The 22,296-nt window shown below is 38.4% G+C and overlaps 1 protein-coding gene across 4 annotated transcripts in view; it reads left to right on the top strand.

Annotated features, from left to right (window-relative positions):
• The first annotated feature begins 14,116 nt into the window (after window positions 1-14,116).
• Window positions 14,117-22,296, top strand: part of pbx1a (pre-B-cell leukemia homeobox 1a) — a 74,481-nt gene continuing 66,301 nt past the window's right edge. Inside the window, exons 1-2 of one of the 4 annotated variants that reach the window (XM_087810806.1) lie at window positions 14,117-14,780; window positions 15,565-15,638. In XM_087810806.1, the coding sequence (XP_087666932.1) occupies window positions 14,593-14,780; window positions 15,565-15,638 (262 nt within the window). In that variant the 5' untranslated portion in view covers window positions 14,117-14,592. The remainder of the gene's footprint in view (window positions 14,781-15,564; window positions 15,639-22,296) is intronic. The other 3 variants (XM_087810807.1, XR_015713526.1, XM_087810808.1) reach the window with 3 other exon arrangements.

The raw sequence follows: 22,296 nt of genomic DNA on the forward strand, positions 1-22,296 counted from the left end.
TGAGCCGTGTCACCACCGAGCCAGGTTTCCTATTGAATCTCCTCTAGGAGTGAGCGGCTCCGCAGGTCCTTCATCCCATCTGCTGTCCTGTTACAACAACAGTGTCAGAAACAAATAATGTTATTGTTGTGAAAGGCTGTTGTGGTTTGCAACTTTTTTTTCCATTCACTCTTATATTATCTCCTGTACAGTTCGTACAGTTCTTTTTTAAATTACCTTTGGAGTAGACATCAGATAGTTTAGCCCTTTTCCACCGGCTTTTCTTAGCCCTACTCTACTCTGATTGTTGCGGTACCAGGCGAACTGATCCGATGTAGGTACAATTTTGGTCCCCCCTACAATATCGGTCCCCCCACTTCCTACGTGATGACGTCACACGGCATATGCGCAGGTCTCTTTAAAATATTTTTTATGGGTTAAAGAAACGTCAACAGAACGTTTACATGATACTTTTTACTAAACATAAAACATTTATATTGACAAGAAGACGATCTTCGTCAACATAATCACTTTCCGTTCTTTTATTTCCTGGTCTGACGACACGTGTGACTTTGAGACCAATGGAAGTGTCCGCGCTACATGTGACGAAGCCGTTGATTGGCTGAAGCTGTTTTACTAATAATAACGCACAACTGTACATACAAACATTCGAGTTCCGAAATAATTCGCTTATGTACGTTTAAAAATTGATTTAAATCGGGAAAAAAAATCGAAATGAAAACTAAATAATTACTGAGGTGTTTATGATCCGAACTACAGACAGGTAGAATGAGTTATAGAAAGGGGATATTTTCACATTTTTGTTATTTGAAAAGCGAATTATTTCGCGACCGAAATTGTACCTTCAGCGGCACTAAAAAGGTGACGACCTGATGGATGGCCTCAGAGAGTGACGTCATTGAAGAGTCCTCAGCGTGACTCCCATGAAAAACCTTGCATTAAAGAAAAACTGCGATATACAAGTCCGAAAAAAAGTCTGTGGTCTGTGGACAATTTTAGTGTGTGGTGGATGATGAAGATAGTTGTACGTCATTGTGTCGCATTCAAAAATGATTTGGGCGCTGTCTTGTGAAGGCCACGCGAAGTAGGTAACGGGTCTGGTGTAAACAAAACGAAACAGAGTAGGGCTGAAATTGTCTAGTGGAAAAGTGAGAAAAGTGACCTTGTCAACAACATCAAAACAGGCGTTGTTACAACTATGGAATCGCCTATTTCCATATTTGGGAAGCGATATAGTTGAGTTGATGCGGTTTCACAAGGTGTGGTCATTATGTACACTCATCAAGATCCTATCGGGACCCGGGTACCCCTGAGAATATTCCATCCTGTCGTGGTTTCCCCAAGACTGTGAGTACATTTACAATACGCCTGAGGTTGATTCAGAACTCTGCAGCGAGAATTCTGACCCGCTCAAGTAGAAGAACTCTAGAGAGAGAAAGAACATTTCTCCGATCCTTAAAACTCTTCACTGGTTTCTTTCAGGATTAACTTTAAAATTCTGTTTTTTACTTTCAGATCTATTCATGGTCAGACCTTCCATCAGTGATCTGATCCAGCCTTACACCCCAGCCTGGGCTCTGAGGTCTGTGGATCAGAATCTACTGATGGTTCCTTGCACACGGTTCAGGACCAGAGGAGAGAAATCCTTTCAGGCTGTTGCTCCTAAGCTTTGGAATGATCTTCCTCTCTCTTTGAGCTTGATGGATCTACTGACTCCTTTAAGAAACATCTTAAGACGTTTTTATTTGTTCAGACTTTTCCCTGATTTTCTGGAACTCCTGTTGTGTTATCAGTTTTATCTTGACCTTTAAAGTATATACATTATTGAATATTGTTTTGATTGTTTAAGCTCTTTGTGACCCTGGTCTAGAAAAGCGCTATACAAATAAAAATTACTTACTTACTTACATTTAAAGTGTTACGGTTTATCGTGTATTAGTTTACTTGAATATTACACACATCTTTGGCACGATATCTGGTCGTGAAGCTGCTTCTTTGCCCATACCTTCCCGACATGATGGCGTGTCACGCATGGACGCTTCGCATCACCTTTTAACCATCTCGCCGCTAAACATTGTAGATGTTTCAAACCCCCCGCGCCCCCCACCCTTCACATCAGGGTTTGAGGATGGTGCTTTCTGGGCCACTTCTGAAATAAAATATTCATCCATCCATCGACGAGGACAATCTTAGCTCGCCCGATGATGTGAATTCTTGGTTCCAGCCGACGTTTCTTCAATATTTGATGGGTCATCAGAGCTTTGTGACTAATACTGGATTGTTCGGTCAAATAATCCCTTCGCTAGCGGCTCCCAGAATTCTCCCCCAAATCCTCAACGAAGGAGCCTCCAAAAAAAAAAGAAAAGATTATGTGGGATTTTTTAAACAGCATTTTTAGAAATGATACCGTTTTCCCTTCGCCGCTGATTTCTCAACAAGTTTGTCTAATCCATTGTGCGAGGCGTCAGCTTGATTGTACGCCAACGTGGAGATAAAAAGCTCGGAGGTGGGTACTGTAATCCAGAGAGAGAGAGGGAGCGGGTGGTCCGCTCACAGGCATATCGTTTTATTCTCTCATGCATATTCACTTCTAAGCCTCCGAGTATGCAGATTAGTCCCGTCTGAACACCGGACGCTCCAATCACATCCTACTTTTGCTTTCCTTCCCGAGCCCCCCCTGCTGAGCCCGAGCAAAGTGTAACGTTCTTGTGTGTGTGTGTGTGTGTAGAGAAGGGAGGGGGTCTTTTGCATGTTTTTAACTTCGGGGGCAGGTTTGTGTGCATGCATGACTAAATGTCTACATGTCTATAGAAGTGTGTGTGTGTGTGTAGGTGTGCGTTTGCCAAACATACGGCTTTGTCTGGTCTTGGCACTGAGCTCGACTCACCAGATGTTCTTCTTTTTTATCATCCGCCTCGTGCACCGTGTTCTTTGAGGTTCGTGGAATCTGTGTCGCTCACACTCGACTTCCTCTCTTGTTTTCCTGTTGTTTTGCATTTAGGATAATTAAAGGACGACCTCTTCAAAAGAGGATTTTTTTTTAATTCTTTAAAAAATTCATGCGCAGGGGAGGCCTCCGGTAGCAGAAGTCAAATACTTTGATTCAAGTGTTTTTGTCTCTTTCAGGTATTTTTGGAAGTCGATGATAAACAAATGTTGCCGCTCGTCTCGTTGGCGCGTTGTCTCCGACTCTCGCCTCGACCCATTTATGAAGTAGAACCAAACATGTTACCCTCGGGGCTGCTCGATATCTGGATCGACCAGTCGGTCGCGAAGGTAGTTTTTGTCGGACTTAACATTAATTTCAAACACTGAATTTTTAAAGCATCAAAGTCGGACTTTAAAATATCCATCAAATTTCAAGCACCATTAATTCTGTTTACTTTAAAATGCATGACTACATTCACCGTAAAATGTAACATGTACGATGATATTGTGTATAAACAATTCAATGTTAAATACAATTCAATATAATTAATTGTTAGAAATTCAATGTGAACAGAATTCAGCGTTAACATACGGGCAACCAAGGGGAAGCAATCGATCCATGATGTTACGCTGCGACGTCACGCAAAGGTGTCAGTGATGCTGCTTTATTGAGTCTCTTTACTTTATTTGCGTTCGTAACATTCAATATTAGATGCTACTCGACACATTGCACGTCAAATTTCTTTCACTGAATTTTTTAACATTGATTTTCTTTTCATTTCTTTTTTTACACGTTCAGTTTTACTTATTTTTAGTTAATTCAGGCATAAAAAAATACACAATGGTGCTTGAAATTTAAGTGTTTTTCAAATCCGGAGACAGATTTTGGAAATCCGAAAATTATATTAAAAGTTGGATGACACACTTTTACTTTCTACAGTGTGGATCGCGCATGAAAAAATTTGGCCGTCAGCCTGTCATCCATCCCGTTACTTGGTCGATATGACATCTTGCTGACACTAAACCTGAACCTTCACCGAATCGTGGTCTCCAGAAGACCCGAATTAGGGCGACAAACACCAAAACCACTCTTAAAGTCCATATAGTGACGAGGCAGAACACTTCTTCAATTCACCAAGTCAACTACTTATTGTTAAAAAAATAACAAAATGGCCACTTTATGGGTCATTAGATCAAGATTTTAAAAGTTTTTATTGGATCTGTCCAGATCTCACCCGTAGTAAAACCAGTGGCTTAACCCTTGAGTTATTCTTGGGTCACGGTGACCCGTAGCCCTGAAAACAAAACGGTTTGTGATATCCCTTGTGTTGTCTCTCAAGGTAAACAACCTCCACCACTGCATATGTATTTCTAGAAGCCACCGGGTCACCTTGACCCAGAGCTAACACAAGGATAAAGCCACTGGTTTTATACGGGTGAGATCAGGTTTTCTGCGACACCAGTTCCCCCAAGTTCTCCCGGTGGTTCGTAGGAAGTCCGACGTCGAGATAAATCGTCTTAAATCGCGTGTTTGCAATCAACCGCCGGTCAGAATGAAAAGTGTTTTCAATTTACCATCAGCTGGTCAGCGCCACCACCACCCACCGAACCCCCGGTCTCACATCAACAAGCGCGTGAAGCCGTCGAATCAACAAGCGCTTGTAATTACGGGGAGGAGGCGGCAAATTTTTTTTAGATTTATTTATTCGTAAAATGAAGCCTGCCGATCGACGGAGGGACAGCTCCCCTCCATCCGTCATCGTGGAAAAAAAAGGCTCGCACATCCGACACCAGGATTCATCCGTCTTGTCGTCTTTGACAGTCGGATTTTCCCGACGAACTCCCACCAGGAGTCGCGCGGGATTTTTTTTTGGGAGGCAGAGCGAAGAAAAAAAAAAGAAAAAACACTCCGTGACAAGGAGTCGGCTCTTTATGAATGCAAATGAGTCTGGGAAAAATTCACAGAGCAGCGAGCGGGCTCCGAGGCTTCGGCATCCGTCACCCCCCCTCCACCCTCCACCCTCGTCCGCCTCCCCAACAGGCACAACCCACGCCTTGCCAAGAGGTCTAAGGGCTTACAGGGGCCCTACAGCAAGAACAGACACACTCCTGAAAAAAGGGCATGGAAATCGTGTGTCTGGCACTCGCCGCACTGCCACCGGTGAACATTATTTTCATGGAAATGATCATACATGAGATCCACAGAAGCGCTGGTGGGCTTTTCTTTTGGTTTTTATTAGAGAATGCTCATGTCTTGCGTGTGTGTGTGTGTGTTTGTGTTTGTGTGTGTGTGAGAGAGGATGCCACGCTTGGATCGCTTGACATTTGGCTCCTTCTTTTTATCCCGTTTCAAGGATGGTAAATCAAATGTTATGTGACAGGTCAGCCCCTCCACATCAGTCATCCTTCACCCCGAACCCGAGCCGCGGCATCGAGATCCAGCGCCCGAAAATAAAAAATCTCCCCGTTACATCCAAGAGCCTCCTGTCAGGTGAGTGTTTAATTAATGGGACACTTGAGTGCTTTTTTTTTTTTTTTTTTTTTTTTCTCTGTACGTCGCCGTCCGTGTTGAGGCGCACAATGGAGGCGGATAGAAGACCATTAGTAACACCCGGAGCTTGTTGTTTTTGGCCACTGGACATACATTTGGACTTGGACCTTCATGAGCAATTGTAGGACGTCACAACATCATCGTCATATTCGCCAATTCTCTTCCTGTAACATATGTATCCACATTAAGACCAGATTTTAGGTCAACTAATGTCAAACTCCAACTATCTGACTCGCTATCATGTTTCAAACGTTGAAGTCTTCCTCTCTAAGATGCAGTGAGTCTCCCATCATGACCATGTTTTCAACTTATAAAGTTCTCCCACGTCTGAAATCTGGGCGAACAAGAGGTTACGAGAGCGTCCGATTATGTCCATTATGACATAGTAATGGCTTCACTACTCCTCAAGCCAGCTGTAATCACGCCCGCTTTGTTTATACAACGAGTCCCTTGATGGTAGAGAATTCCGGGATTTATGACAAGCAGTGACTAACCTTGATGTTTGTCCATTAACAGCAGAGTGGTTGTGGTTATGGTAAACAAGATTTCATATTCAGAAACGTTTTGGGCGGGGGCTTATGAACATTTCCTAAAGTAAATATTTCAATGAAAAGAGACTTTTGTACAAACAGACACTGATGAGTACAATAGTGTCCAAGATCTATTTAAGAAACACTTATATCAACACATTAGTTGAACTTTAAGTTTGCCTTGGGGCCCTCTCTACAAAGAATTGTACTAATACAGGTTCCATAATCTGATCTTTAAAATAACTTGGTAACCAGACCTTAAAACAACTCAGATTTCGGTTCATTTCGGTTTCCTTCATGAAAACCTTGTGTTTTCTACTCCATCTCTGTAGTTAAACTCAACTCTGCCTCCAAAATATACAGGCACAAAACTACTGTAACGTTAAACAAAACAACAACAAAAACTGTTTCTGTTTTGGGCATTGTTTAACCCTTGTGGGTCAAGGTGACCCAGAGGCCTGCAAACCAATGTGTTCCAGGTATCCCTTGTGTTATCTCTTGTGTTATCTCTGGGTGAACGACCTCCCTGGCTTAAAGAAAAACATATGCAGTGGTGGAGGTCGATCACCTTGACCCAGAGACAACACAAGGGATACTACAAACGCATTAAGTGTTTAAAGGAGCTTAAAGTTTCTTAAGATCTCCAGAAACTAATGACACATCGAAAGGAAAACCAACTCAATATATAACTTGTTTTTTTGTGGAAAATAATCAGGTATAAAAGTTAGTAGGTTCAAGATGAGTAAAGTACTTTCTGTAGTAACCCCTGACAGGAAGAGCACAAATAGCCGATATAAGATGTATTTCGGTGGATTTAAAAAATATATATATTCGCATCAAAATCTCGCTTCCTCGCCCTCCTACCTCTTTAACTTCGATCGTCAAAAAAGCTACTTTGTGATTCGACATTACTCCTCCAGGAAGTGTGATTAAAGTACCTGCTCAGAGTACAGTAACTTTCCTGCTCCCGGGCTTATCACGGCTCCACAGAACCCAGAACTTGCAGGTGTTTAATTCATTGGATCTGTGCTGGTCAACCAAGGCCGAACATTGGCTTGGATTCGCTGACTCGGCGCCTGCTGCTTAATCTATCTGAGACGTGATTAAAGTTTAATTCGCGGACATCCTCTAATGCCAGCCCGTATGTGTGTTTCTCAGCAGCGGCGCCGGTGAGTAGTTTTCAAGCTGCACCCCCCCCCCCCCCCCCCCTCACCCTCCACCCCCCCCCCCCCACAAGCCTTTTTTCTTTTCGGTCCGAGTCCCACTTTATTCATGCCTGAGGGACGCCGGGAGCGGCAAACAACTGAATTTTTCATCAAGGTTACTTCCTGTGGAGATGTGCCCGTGCAGCTGCAGCTCAGTGTTTCATACATAACTTACCTCCGTCTGACCTGCAGCAGCACGACTGACTTGACCCTGGTTCTCGCAGGACCACATGGAAGCTTCATTTTCATCTGTTGGACTTGAACTCCCAACATATCTTTGACTTTTGTGTTGATCTCTGGGCAGAAAAGGTTGTTTTTTTTATTAGCTTATGACCCTAAATTTTCTTTAAATTCTGCCAATTTGGAAACTTAAGTCTCCACTGAAGCTGATATCAAATAAACTGTGAAGTAGAAGATATGCTATATGACAAATACTCACAAGTATGTTGAAAGGCCACAATTTAAAGGAGATATAGTCAATGATAATGAATCAAATAATACAATAATACATACAATACGACAAAAATGAATGTAGTATTTTTTTAAGACAAGTATCTTTTCTATAATTTTAGATATTTTCTTGTTTCTCTAAACTTATTTTTCTGTGTTGTTTGGTATTTTTTAAAACGTACAGGGTAGTAGGAGGTGGTATGTCACATGATACACACACATATATATATATATATATATATATATATATTTGTTAAAAAGCTACAATATCTAATAAACTAACAATGAAGATGAACTAATAAAATAATCAAACAAATTACCTGTTTTTTTTAACCACAGGAACTTTTTCATAAATGTATATATTTTCTTTTTTTTCTCTAATCTTCTAAAATGCAATACTAAAATGTTTTTAGTATTTTGGACACAAAAGTTATCTTTCATCTAGATATTTTATTTAATTTGTTTCCCCCTTTTAAATATTTTTCTTATGTTATTTAAAAAAAAAAAGAAACCTACCCTAGGTAGCTGGGATCATAATTATATTAACAATTAAAAGTGTACCCCCAAACTAAACCTCTTATTGACTTTGATTATAATAATTATAGTTTTAATATTATGTCAAAACTGTATATCTGACTCAAAATAAGTGTTTTTGTCAAATATTTTCAATTAGTTGTGGTTCTAAAATAAACTTACAAATTGTCATGCAGAGTGATGTGGAAAAATATCTGTATTAATACATGGTTAGTGAATAATCTCAGTTAAAAAAGAAAAAATAACAGCCAAACTTTTTGCTTTAAATAATAATAAAAAAACACTTTAGAAAATGAGAAAAGTTTGTTAGTTCATCATGAAATAGTTTACATTCCTCCTACATCTCCTCAACTAGATCACATCCCAGTCGGGACTACGCAAGCGTTCGGCATTAACATTTCCACAACTTCTGCGGGGAAAAACAACAACTATTCATGAGAAGATTCTCCAGACCAGCGTTCATTTGCAATTATAATAAATCCCTACTTATTCTTTTTGTGGGATTATTAATGCTGCAACAACACATTTGGTTTTAATGGGCGGTGAAATATTCCATCTCCGAGGATCATTCTCTTTCATTTCACTAGCAAACAATGGGAGCCACCAGCAAGGTCTTTATTCATGCTTTTCAAAGTTGACCCAGAGCATCAGATCATTTCTCACTAATGGACGGAATACGTTTGGATGGAGGGCCACTTCAGGCGTGTTTCTCTATGAATCAATGGAGTCTTGATTTTTGAACCAGGCGCTGGAAGATGGATCGAGGGATGAACCTGCTAAACTCACACAGTTCCACTCTTAATATGCATGTTTTATTCGTGGAAATCTTCTTTTGTGACTGATGGAAGAAACGGAATATATTTTTTTGCCTCTTGACAAATGAACGTACGCAGAATTAGACGCTTTAATTTAATGGTAAAAACTATAATTATAGCCGTAAAATGAAAACAACAAAGAGGGGAAAATCTTTACACATTTTTTATTAGCATAGAAGCAGATATGACGACGAACACATGTTAAAGGCTACAATTTAAAGCAGATATATGACATGGGGGCCACATCTGGCCCTCAAAGAGCCATACTTACATATTTTTCTTTAACTAAAGTAACTCTTTTATAATTTAGATATTTCTGTAAACTTCTTTTTCAAAAATTCTGTGTGTTCGTATTTTAGAAAAAGTTTGCTATTGTTTAGTTTTTTCTTTAAAGATACGAGTGATGAATATTAAACATCTTTTTACTTAAAAAAACAAAACAACATTTTTAAATATTTATAGTTAAGCAAGTAATACATCTAGAAAGCAAAGTTACACACTGTTGACATTTCTAGTTAAGTTTTATACTCTGACGTCATGATGGCCACATCATTTCAGTGAAAGGGCCACATCTGGACCCCGGGCCGCACCTTTTTTCGTTTACAGTAACAAAGGGGAAAACCAGAATAAACGTTAATTTAATTTCCTAAAACGTAACTTTTGAATGTTTTGTTTTGTTTGTCCCCCTATTCTTTGAAATACACTTTCGACTAACAAAATAAATGTTTATGTTGCGTTTAAAGTCCCGATTTTATCGTAAGTCAGAATCCAACTATTGAACTTCGTAAATGTAATCTTGAATTCATCATTATTACGTGAATGCATATTTATATTACACCTGAATTTATAGCATTAAAAAAAGCATAACCAGTACTCAGAAAAAACAAATAGAAGACCATTATAATAAGTTATGTCTCGTGTATATATTCTTCGAAATGAACAAATTTGAAAAAACACAATAAAAAATGTAATAAGCTTATAGCACAATGTCTCAAACCTGCAGCACATGTATTATTTATATATATATATATACATTTGATTTATTTCAGCATAAACTTTTTTTCTCATATGTGTGTTATTGTTCCATAAATATGTATCTAGTATTTCTACCCGTTTAGAATGGGGGTTATATTATATCAGTACAGCGATATATTGCAATTATTTTTTTTAACATAGAGCTTTTATAGTTAACAGTTCAGAAGAAGTGTATTTAAAAAGATAATTCGATTTTTATTTTATATTTAACGTGCTAATATTCACAAGGATTGATCATTTTTTTTTATTGCAATTAAACTTCAGGTCGCTAGATGGCAGCAGCCATTACGTCGCTCGCAGCTAAAGGAATAATGACCTCTCTGTGAGATCCTAGAGTGGCTGAGGACGAGAGGATACACACTTTTAAAGCTGATGTTTGGACGTTTTTTGGTTTCAATACGAATTAATTCAGCTACGACTTTCTTCAAGAGTCATGTGGTCTGTAAATTCTCAGGGACATGTGGTCAGGGGAGGCAGGTGAGGCAGTGCCTCACCTCTCGCGCAATCCATCACAAACTGTGTAGATACATTCAATTTAAGTGCGCTGTTTGCTGTATCTCTGAATGTCACCAACATAATGCTCACAGCTACGTTTATTTCACCTTGATTTTCCACAGTCTGGCTGATGCATGTAACCATTAAAGTTTAACGTTTCTAAGGGTCTTATTTAGTGTAGCTGATCATAAATACAACCTCAGTGAAAAGGCAAATTTGGAGCCTTAAATCTAGGAACAAATAAACGTTCGACTTTCAAATTAAGAGTATTGAATCAGTTGTGTCTTCCTTGTAATCCTTTAATATCATGGTCATAGTCTATACTGTTTAAATCCACATTTGCTCATCCTTTTTATATTATTCATAATTTATAAGTGTATTCCTTTTTTTCTTTCTATCTATTGATTGTTTAAAACGAATTTAGATTTAGATTTTCAGCCAAATGAAAGTCTCATATCATTAAATATGGCAGATTTTGAATATAGAATTTTAAATTAATTGGTAATAAAAACGTAATATTTCAGCTATGACTCTTATGTCAATGTCAAAGATGACAGATTTATGAAGCTATAAATCAATATTTATGCACGATCAATGACTGCCATAGATCTAGAGGATGTAGACTAAGATCCCGCAAAATATCAACAATTCAATATAGACTTTTGGAGAAATTATTAATTAAATCATATTTTTTAAAACCATCTTCATATAACGTTGTCGAAGATGGACAGGTTTATGCTATAACTGTGAGTGTGAAGAATGATGTTGATATGAAATAACCAGCAGCCAATTGAAAAAGTTTCCCTTTTTGGTTTCATATACTTGTAAATCTGACACTAAAGGAGTCAGTGCCTCACCGACCATGAACCTCACCGCACGTCACTGAAATTCTGCAACACCAGAGTCAAGTACTCGGTTCTACAAGTATATCTTTGCACCTACAGTATCCCAATATTTATTTTCTTTGCCCCTGTATTGTACGTATACATATTGTTTTTCCAGATTCTTGCCCGACTATTCATACATTCATTTATTCCAAACAGGAATTTGATACATGGACGGAAGTCGACGGCAACGTCAGTAAAAAGTGCCGAAGTGTGTATCGTGTAGAAAGTAGCGTCATATCTGAGAGTGCACTTTCTTTTTTTTTTTCCCCCTCTCCCTGGGTTTGTGTCTAAATGAAGCATTGATCGGTCTGTAAAGTCGGCAGTAAAAAGATAAGGCTCCATCACATTACGAGCGTCTTAAACAGTCAGGGGAATAAAGCAGGAGGCGGACTCGTGCTGCAGTGTCAGACATTATCACCAGCAGCTACCCTCAGCCTCACCCTGCCCCTCGTGACAATTACCGCCCCGGCCTCCCTATTCAGCATGTAATGAGAAAACGGACTCATCGATTTCTGACCCTCCGGTGAAAGAATCGCAGGGAAGCAGTTGGATCTTGCAGACAAGACTCGTGGACTCGTTTTTTTTTTACTGGTCCAAGACGACTCGTTTTTGGTCGATGGAGCTCGTGAACCGACTTGTGCTTGGTTTCCTCCCACAGTACGACAACTAGGAGAGCACTCTCTGAACGCAGACCTCTTCCAAGCAGCTCATTTACACCAATAGCAAATAATACTAATGTAATCACCCTATATTTATCCTGTAAATCTACCTCAACGTCTATTTTAGCATTATCCACCGTACGGAAAGGTCTTTCAAAAGGTATGTGGATCCAGATGGTAGTTTAGAACCACGAACCTGAACCCATTTTTAAAAGGTATTTTATTTTTATTTTTAAATTAAATATTTTCCCTGAGATTAAATTGGCATAACTCTTTTTTTGCATTTAAAATATCCTTTAAACGGTACGTGGATTCAGATGGTAGTCTAGAACCGTGGTCCTGAACCCATTACTTAAAAGCATTTTATTTGCTTTTTTACTTAAATATTTTCTCCGAGGTTACATTGGCATAACATTTATTTTAGCATTTGTAATATCCTTTAAAACTTTTGTGGATCCAGATGGTAGTCTAGAACTGTGGTCCTCAACTCATTACTAAAAGGCATATTATTTATTTTTTAACTTAAATAAATATTTTCTCTGAGGCTACATTGGCATAACCTTTTTAAGCATTTGAAATATCCTTTAAAACGTTTGTGGATCCAGATGGTAGTCTAGAACTGTGGTCCTCAACCCATTTCTAAAGGATTTTATTAGTTTTTTTACTTGAATAAATATTTTCTCTGAGGCTACATTGGCATAGCCTTTTTCTTGCATTTGAAATATCATTTTAAAGGTAAATGGATCCAGATGGTAGTCTAGAACCGTGGTCCTGAACCTATTTCTAAAAGGAATTTTATTTATTTTGTTTACTTAAATATTTCCCCTGAGGTTACATTGGCATAACCTTTTTAAGCATTTGAAATATCCTTTTAAAGGTTTGTGGACCCAGATGGTAGTCTAGAACTGTGGTCCTCAACCCATTACCAAAAGGCGTTTTATTTATTTATTTTACTTATAATTTTCCCTGAGTTTACATTGGCATAACCTTTTTTTGCATTTGAAATATCCTTTAAAGGTTTGTGGATCCAGATGGTAGTCTAGAACCCTGGTCCTGAACCCATTTCTAAAAGGCATTTTTTAAAGTTCTCTGAGGTTACATTGGCATAACCTTTTTTTAGCATTTGAAATATCCTTTAAAAGGTTTGTGGATCCAAATGGTAGTCTAGAACTTTGTTCCTGAACCCATTTCTAAAAGGCATTTTATTTATTTTTTACTTAAATAAATAGTTTATCTGAGGTTACATTGGCACAACCTTTTTAAGCATTTAAAATATCCTTTAAAAGGTATGTGGATCCAGATGGTAGTCTAGAACCGTGGTCCTGAATCAATTTCTAAAAGGCGTGCGTTACTAATTGTTTTACTTAAATATTTTCCCAGAGATTACATTGGCATAAGCTCTATTTTTGCATTTGAAACATCCTTCAAAAGTTATGTGGATCCAGACTATAAACACACATTCGAGACAAGTTTAAAAAAAAACTTTATTATACATATATCAACCTACCTTTTACATCATTAGATCGACTTTATTGTCACATATTTTCACGTTACATACATTTTATTTCTTTCAAATATTTGTATTATTTAAACAAAAAATACAATTCTACTTTATCACCTGTAGCGTCTGTTTCAACCCCTTCTTCTTTTTCTTCTTCTTCTTATTGCCAACCTGTTCTGATGGATTCCTCGTGTGACTGATCACTGGGATGTAAATACCCAGCGAAGGGAAAATATATGATGTGAGTGACTGTCCGGGTCAGAGCTCCACTGCCACTCACCATTATTTATTAGGCTCCATATTCACTCTCGATCCATCACCGCAGCTGCCGGTCACATCTCTTTATGTTTATGACGAGGTCCCACCTTCCTGTGGGTGGGTTGGCTTGAGATTGACGTGTGAGGAGGAGAAGATCGAGGTGGGACTTGAACGCACCGTCTTCTCCAATCCTGGCTTCGATGGGCGGAGGCTCTTCCATCCACACGGATTATGAGTCAGTTACCAGACATAAGCGAAACAATAACACTTGGTGGCGACTTTCAACACAACCTGCAGATATAATAGTATTAAAAAAAAAGGCAAGTTGAGCGTCTTTAACTGAGGTTTCTTTTATTTATTTTTTTTCCAAAAAAAGAGGGGAGGATTTGTCTCGCTTTTTTTTCCCCTCCTCCTCCTCCTCCCCTCTGCTCTGACAGGAGAAGTACTTTTAATCCGATTATTATATATATTTTTTGAGTGAGTCTTCCCTCGTCAGGAGAGGTGCGGTCAGAGCCAAAAGCAGCGATTCAGATCAGATTTCATCCCGGAGAGAAAGAGTCCGTCCTCCCGCTGCGAGCAACACAGAGACGCGTCAGGCTCGATCCGGAGGAATTTCCGAGGATATTTTTGGGGCTTTTTTTTTTTTTTTTTTTTTTTAGTAGGGGGGGGAGAGTTTTTTTTTTCTTTTTTTCTTGTTTTTTTTCTCTGGCTCTCCTGGAGTTGGAGAGGCGACCGTGGTCAGGGATGGACGAGCAGCCGCGGTTGATGCACTCCCACGGGGTAGGAGGCATGGCCGGACACCCCGGCCTGGCGCAGCATATGCAGGATGGCACGGCGGGGACGGACGGAGACGGACGGAAGCAGGACATCGGAGACATTTTACAGCAAATCATGACCATCACAGACCAAAGCTTGGACGAAGCACAGGCGAGGTGAGCCCCCCCTTTTTAAAAAAAAACAAAAACCCTCTATTAAAACCACAGACCACCACTGGTAAAATAAAAGTCAGTGAACGCCTCACGGAACTTCTAAACATGCAGACATATTTCAACATTTTTAAGATATTTTTTGAACAGTCAATATCGAGTCTTATGTATGTAAGATGGGTTCTTTTAAACGTAGTAACTGTTTTTAAATAAGTCCAAGTAGTAATAAACAAGCTTTTTAGTTATTTATGTTTCACCTGTAAGATAACATTCGAAGTATCTATTGTTGCTTTAATATTCTGACAGTACTAGAATGCAATAAATGATCACTACAATAAACTACAATATCAGAATCAGAATTGTGTGTATTAACATTATTAGTGAAGGGTTTCACCAATTATTGTTCATAACATCTTAAACATAAATATAGTTTAACTGTTTACAGATTACACATTGAAACTTTGTATTGCTAGTGTTTTAAACACAACTTAAATGAATTAAAATAAGATGGCATACAAAATAAGCAATAGAAAAACAGAACTAAGCAGCAAAACAACAAAAAGGAAAAACTAGTGTCACCTTATGTACAGGTTAGTGCAAATTGTGTGAACATTTTTGACTGTTTACGTCACCATTTGATGGCAGCTGAGAAAAAACATCATTTTAGAAGAATATCCAAAATAATCATTAGCATCACCATTGTTTAAGGCTGTATAAATGTTCATTTTCTTTCGATTGAAGTTACAAATAAGTTGACTAATGTGTCTTCTTTACTATTTTATTGGTGTAGGAAACATGCACTGAACTGCCACAGAATGAAACCTGCCCTCTTCAACGTTTTGTGTGAAATCAAAGAGAAAACAGGTGAGCTCGATAAAAAGGCATCATCGTGTCTTCCATCTCGCCCTCACGCCACGTTTATCGCACTTTTTAATCTGATTTCATATTCGCCCCAGACGCTTTCACTTACCGTCCCTCCTGTTATCTCCTTTATTTGCGGTTAAATGTGTGTAATAATGTGCGATGGCCCTGATACACACTCCCACCAGTCATGTGTTTTCTGTCAAACGAGAGTGTTTCTCACAGCGACGCTTGTGTCTGTTTCTTCGGGGCTGGGCTTCCTCACTGCTCTCTGTCAGCTCTGGCGAGTGTGTCGGTGTTTGCTAAGTGAGCTGTTTTACATGCAGGGGCAGGTCGGAGGGATTTTCTGTTTATGTTCGCAACGAGGGTCAAAGTCATGAAAAGGAATGTGTGAATTATTAGTCACTTAGCAGCAGATTAAAAACCAAAGAGCGGCTCACGCCGTGAAAGATTATTCTCCGAAGGCTTGGGGGAAACAAACAACGTTGGACCCTGTCAAGCCAACTTTGAAGAGACTTGTCACTATGCCGGTGGTGCCTTCGCAGGCATGTCGACAGCTGAAAATAAATACAGGGGCCACGATAGAGACATTAGCATTTTTCTAAATGTAACACGAACCGCTATTCACTGACCTTTTCCTTTTTGTGCGTCAGTGTGGCTTGAGCTTTTTCCCAAAACAAGGAGTGGGAACAGACAGATTTCAAAAGGTTACTTTTTTTTTTGTTCAAGGGGGGGGGGCAGCTCAAGTAGATTGGGGCCCTATTTTAAATTGCAGGCTTGGAGAAGCGAGCGAGTAATGCCTGGCTTTTTTGTAAACTGTCTGGCGTCTCTTTGAGTTCAACTGGAGTTCGTTTCCAAAATGAAGAACAAAGTGCTTTGGACCTTTTCCCTGGCTTTTCCCCCCTGCCTCTCCTCTCTTCCCACCATTCTTGGCAACCAGATCTGCTGAGAGGAGCGGTCCCCTGTCTGCAAATTCTCTTCCCCTTCTCCTAGTCCATGTTTGGAAGTCATTGTATTTCACTACTGTTTGTTTTATTTTCCGCGATAGTAAATCAGAAATTCCCCCGCAAAAAAAAAATTGTGTCCGTGGAATTGACAAGCACTGAGTTACAGCTTTGTTTTAAAGGGGGAAATTCAAGCTGAGATAAAAATAAACCAAGAAAAAGAATCCTTGAAGGGATCAAACGGTGCAAAGAAATCTGGGAAATACAACATCTGAGTCTGCAGCTTTAAATCCTTTTTCATTCCCATTTATTTTTCCTTAACTTTTTCTTTTAGCTTCTCTAGAAAAAAACACAAACGTCATAAATGTAACGGAAATACAACATCTGATCTGTTTTTATTTAATTTATTAATTTACTAATTTAAAAAAAATCTCTCTATCGTAAGATAACTTTCAAATAATGGAAGTAAAAATAATACTATCATATTGAAAAATACAAAAATATGTTATTTTTTAAGCTGTCACTTTAAAAACAAATTTTAAAAAATCAAAAAGTTCTGGCGTGAAATTAATTTTTATTATTTTTTCGTAACTTCTGCAAATGTGGAGTTTTAGCTTGTGCAGTAAAAAATAAAAAAATCCTTGTTTATGTTACACATATTTTGCACATCTGGAATTTTAAATTTCATAAAAAACAACATGGGGTTCATAAGTACCTAGAGACAGATGTGGTATTTCCTGTTTTTTCCTGTTTTATTTTATTGTTTTAATTAATGGTACAATTAAAAAGGAAAAAATGAAAATAATGTAAATAAAATATAATGTATGTATTTAAAGATATCGCTCTAAAAAGCGATATCCTGGAAATATTTTTTTCATTATTGGTGCTGTTGTGCTGAAACATGTAACGTAAATAAACTGAAAATAAAGAAACCAATCATAAAAGTGAGGGATTCTTAAACTAATTTGAATCATGGAAATCAAACAAATGTTATATTTTCTTCACAAGGTTCCCACGGGGGCCGGTCAAAGGTTTAAATCCGGCCACCGGGTTCCTCGGCTGGCGACTGATTCCTGTGTATATTAGGAGTTGTGAGGCGGCTCGGCTTCCACCTGAGGGAGGTTTGTGCAGGCGGATCTGAAAAATCCTTTCACTGCAGTGACAGAGAAAATGAGTCAAAGCTTCACCCTGGCATTTACAGCCAAATGTGCTGAGTGCAGTGTATGGCAGCCGAGTACAGCCTGTAATTTGTCAGGTCTTTTTTATACTCTTTAGAAAGAGTCAGCTCCTCTTTTCACACTGTTGGAGTCAGAGAGCGTGTTTTTTTGTTTTTTTAGGGAAGCAGAGAAACATGGATGAACAGAACGCGTCTTTTTTCATGAGGTTAATAAGATCTTTGACGCAAACTAACTTGATTTATTATTTGCTCTGTGCCATGCACGATTTTCCACCCGCTATTCAACTAAACTCCTTCATATTGATGATATTTTGAATGGTTTACATTTTTAATTCTGCTGATGGAATACATTTATGAAAATAACATTGTGCAAATTCAAAATATGGGTGAATATTCAGCAGTCCTAGAGCTTCTTTTTTAGTTTTGAGTAAAATATTGAATGAATAATGAAAATAAAATTCTATGAGTGCCATAATTTGGAAATGTATAACTTACAATAAACAGAAATTAATTTATAATCGAAGTACGTTAAAATGGAAATACCTAACGAATGGAAAACAACACAGGGTTCTTAAGTTTGCATGGAAATTGCCAGGAACAGAGATATAACAAACCAAAGAATAGAAAAACAAATAGAACTGCGTCAAATCACTAGAATTTTGAAAAGAAACAAGTTACTAATATGAACCAGGTTTTCTCCAACAGACCTCGACAGCGTATGTTTCCTATTGGAAGAAAAAACGTATTATATTACGTTTAAAAAGCATTTCATGGAAGTGAATTAGCTATAAAGTGCAACCTCGTAACAGGCTCTAAAAACACTGCATTCCGACTTGGATATTAGCTTTTCTAAAGTGTTTTAAAATACATAATAGTCGAGGCAAAGAAAGGCAGAAAATCAAGAGGTCGACTTATTTCCCGAAACACCTTCAGAATAACTAAATCCTCAAAATAGTGGCCACTTAATTTTTGACTATTCAAATAGTTGTTGAGCGCTCGTGAACACTTTTTATAACCCTTTCCAAAACTGTCATTAACATTTTCCACATTCTAACACAGTTTAAAAACTTTCAAAAATGCCCCTATTTTTATCAACATGAAACTAGTGGCGATAGATTACAGCTCCTCTGATCGCGCTGCCCCCCCGCCCTCCTCTGTAACTTTCCTCCTTTTTTACAAACTGAAATGAGGATTCATTTATTTTGATAGTGGTTAAGTTCGGGTTTTTAGAGTTTTAGGAAGTGTGTTTTGGTTTCGGGGTAAATGGGAAGGAGAGAGTTGTTGTTGATTCGTCTGTGTTTCGGGCGCTAGCCCGAGAATTGAATTCACGCAATATTATTTTCATAAATGTATTCCATCAGCAGAATTAAAAATGTAAACCATTCAAAAAAAGTGATATGAAATAAAGACCGTCTCGTAGCCTTGTCAATCAGATACGCTCAAATTGATTTATATTCACAGTAATGTATGAAAAAATACAGCGAGACTGCAGACATTTTTCCGCGATAAGGCGAAGTACTAATACGATCTATAATTTTTTAAGAAAAATTGTATTTGCCATGAAATGGGACATTGTAAAAACTCTCTTAAAAATTAAGAATAAAAAAAAAGAATGTTGCCGAACAGTGTCAAATTGGCAGCGCTAGAATTTTCGAAAGACATCAACGCTACTGTTACGATCAAGGTTTTTATGCCTATGTTTCCTCTTCGAAAATAACGGATTGTACTATGTTAAAAAAAATGGTAAAGAAGTGACTTATTAGTGGCTAGTTAGTGGCCACCTTGTCTCCCAAATTCTGATTGGTCATTAGCTTACGAAGTTTTTAACTGTTGGGCAAATAATGCGTAATAGTCAAGACAAAGAAAAACAAGAAGTTAACCAACTTAAACTTTTTTCGACAACAAGATAGTTTCAAATAACTGACAGAAAAACTTTCTAATATTAACAAAGCTTCCCATCCGCTCTTGCTACAAATCCCCATAATGCATTGCGTCCGAAAGCTTCACCTCGTACGACTTGGAAGGGCGACATTTTATAGGCCAGTAAAAAAGTACGTGTTGCTACATCAGATTAGCTTCACACCTGCCTACGTGTAGTTTTTAATGGCGTATTAGAGCGATGACAGTGGGCGATACGAGACACCCCGGCGGTCCGACCCCCGAACAGCTGACCCTTGCCACGGGAGGCCGATGCCCCCCCCCAACCCCACCACCCCAACTCTCTAGATATATCCGTGGCCGGGGTCGAGCCGGTGTGCGAGGGTATTTAGCGAGCTTAAACAAGCTCGGGTTTTGCACGCCGGGCTTGTACGGCTTGTGTTACCACTCGCCGCACGGACGTTCCTTCTCGGCAACAGTGTTGTATTTCATAAACCCCCCCCCCGTCCCCGTCCCCCCAACACAGTCGGACGCTTCTGTCTTTTTTTTTACAGCTGTCATCATTGTTTCTGTAGTTCCTGAGAGCACTTAGAATTTGTTTTCCTGTTCTTGCCTCACATCCTGCGAGGAGAACGTCTTTGTTTGCGTGGAACCATTACAGCCAAGTGATCTGGCACGTACAGGTCGACTAAGTAAAAGAATCCAGACACTAAGTCAGTGTTTCTCGGTGTCAGATTTCAGTCCAACTCTCTCTCTCTCTCTCTCTCTCTCGCTCTCTCGTTAGCTTTCCCTGACTCTTCCTCTCTCCACGAAGGACCCGGTGTGTTGGCAGCCTCACATTACCTCCATGCAAGCCGGGGTCAGACGCAGGACTCCTGCATGACTAATGCGATCAGACGGATAAATGCGTTAGACCGCTTGAACTTATCAAAACCTGCTGAATCAGTTGATCCCTCTAACGGCTCCCGATGATTAGAGTCGAACACGCATCAGGACACGGATCATAACGTGGTCGTCTGAAGGTCTTCCTCGCCCGTGTGTCCGTCCTCTAGCTCGCCTTGTTATGAGCGTCGGGTCTTCAGACACGTGTTGATGCACGACCGTCATGATTTAAGCTTGCGTGGCTTGGAGGAAAAGAAAGATAATGTAATTCATCCTTAAAAATAAAAACGCTAAAATATTCCCCAAAAAATTGATCAGAATCAGAATTATTTGTATTGCCATTATGAGTGGAAGGTTCCAGGAATGTTTCGGTACATGTGTGCAACATTAAACACACAAGTTGTGTTCTACACTTCAAAAGATTTGTGGATCCAGATGGTTATTTCCTGGACCCCAACCCCTGCTCTGTGAAACATTTGTTACCAAGCCAAATTAAACATAAAGTTAAAAAAAAATTAAAAAACATAAACACATTGGATTAAACATCCAGTGCTCATATTTTAAAAAAAAAGTAATGATAAAAACTAATAAATACAAAAATATTGCTGTGGTTTTATATGTTTATATCATGTAATGTATCCAAAAAAATGTTGAATGTTTTTAGCTAAATAGCCTTTTTTTCATTACTAATTTGAATATAAGTTGTTAAATGTATTTGTTTTACTGTTATTTTCAGTATTTCTTGATAAAAATTAAATTGCAGTAAATATTTTAGATAAATTGTCTTCACATGATTTTAAATGTTTTGCCGATATTTCCTTCCTTATAAAGAGGATATTGAAAGGAAATGAATATAACATGTAAAAAATATATACAAATTACAACCAACAATTTCACAATAGGATATATGTGATAAATTCTCTGTGATATAAAACCGCAATTAATATGACTGTAGATTCTGATTCCTAAACTTGGTATCTTGTTTTTAAAATACAATGGAAAGAAAAAGTCTGTTTTAAAATGTATTTAATACTATGGATGCATTTAATTAACTTTCCAGTCATAATTTATGTCATGTTGAAACTAATACTTTGAATCTTTTTAACTCTCACAACCATAATGTGATTAAAAAAAATGTAACCTTTAATGAGTTAATTAATACATTTTTTAGCATTTGAAATACTTAAGTAGTGAGTACTTTGGCTGGAAGATGGAAGTTGTGTTGTAGATTTAGCTTGAACGACGAGATGAGTAGCTAGCTCATGCTTTAGCTCCTTCTGCCCCACAGAGAGTGACTAGCCTTCAAAACATTTGTGGATCCAGATGGTTATTTCCCAGAACCTAAAAATGTGTTACAATGCCAAATGAAGACGAAATTTATGTAAAAATGTTGTGTTATTGATTATTATTGTCTGAATTTTTTATTTTTTTCTGTAAAAATACTATTTTTTCTCTGAAGTAACATTAGCCTGTGACGCTCGTTTCAGTCAAGTTTACTTAAAAAACGTTCCCTGATTTACACCTTAAACCTTCATCTTTTCTCTTATCCTACTATCAGTATTTCCTGAAAGACATTTTGAATTATTCTTTAGTTATTTTGCTTGGCGAAGACACATAGGTAACAAACATAGATTTTTTGGTCCGGTCCGCCCGAAGACGGCTTCGCAACTTGACAACAAAGATAAACGAGGATTCCAGTGGTTTCGCTCAGAAACCTCCCGGTGATGGAGCCACCATGAAGTCGGGGATATAGACTGGTCACTATGGCTCCCAGCGCTGC

The sequence above is a fragment of the Callionymus lyra genome, chromosome 16 (genome assembly GCF_982586985.1).
Source record: "Callionymus lyra chromosome 16, fCalLyr1.hap1.1, whole genome shotgun sequence".
Classification (NCBI taxonomy): domain Eukaryota; kingdom Metazoa; phylum Chordata; class Actinopteri; order Syngnathiformes; family Callionymidae; genus Callionymus; species Callionymus lyra.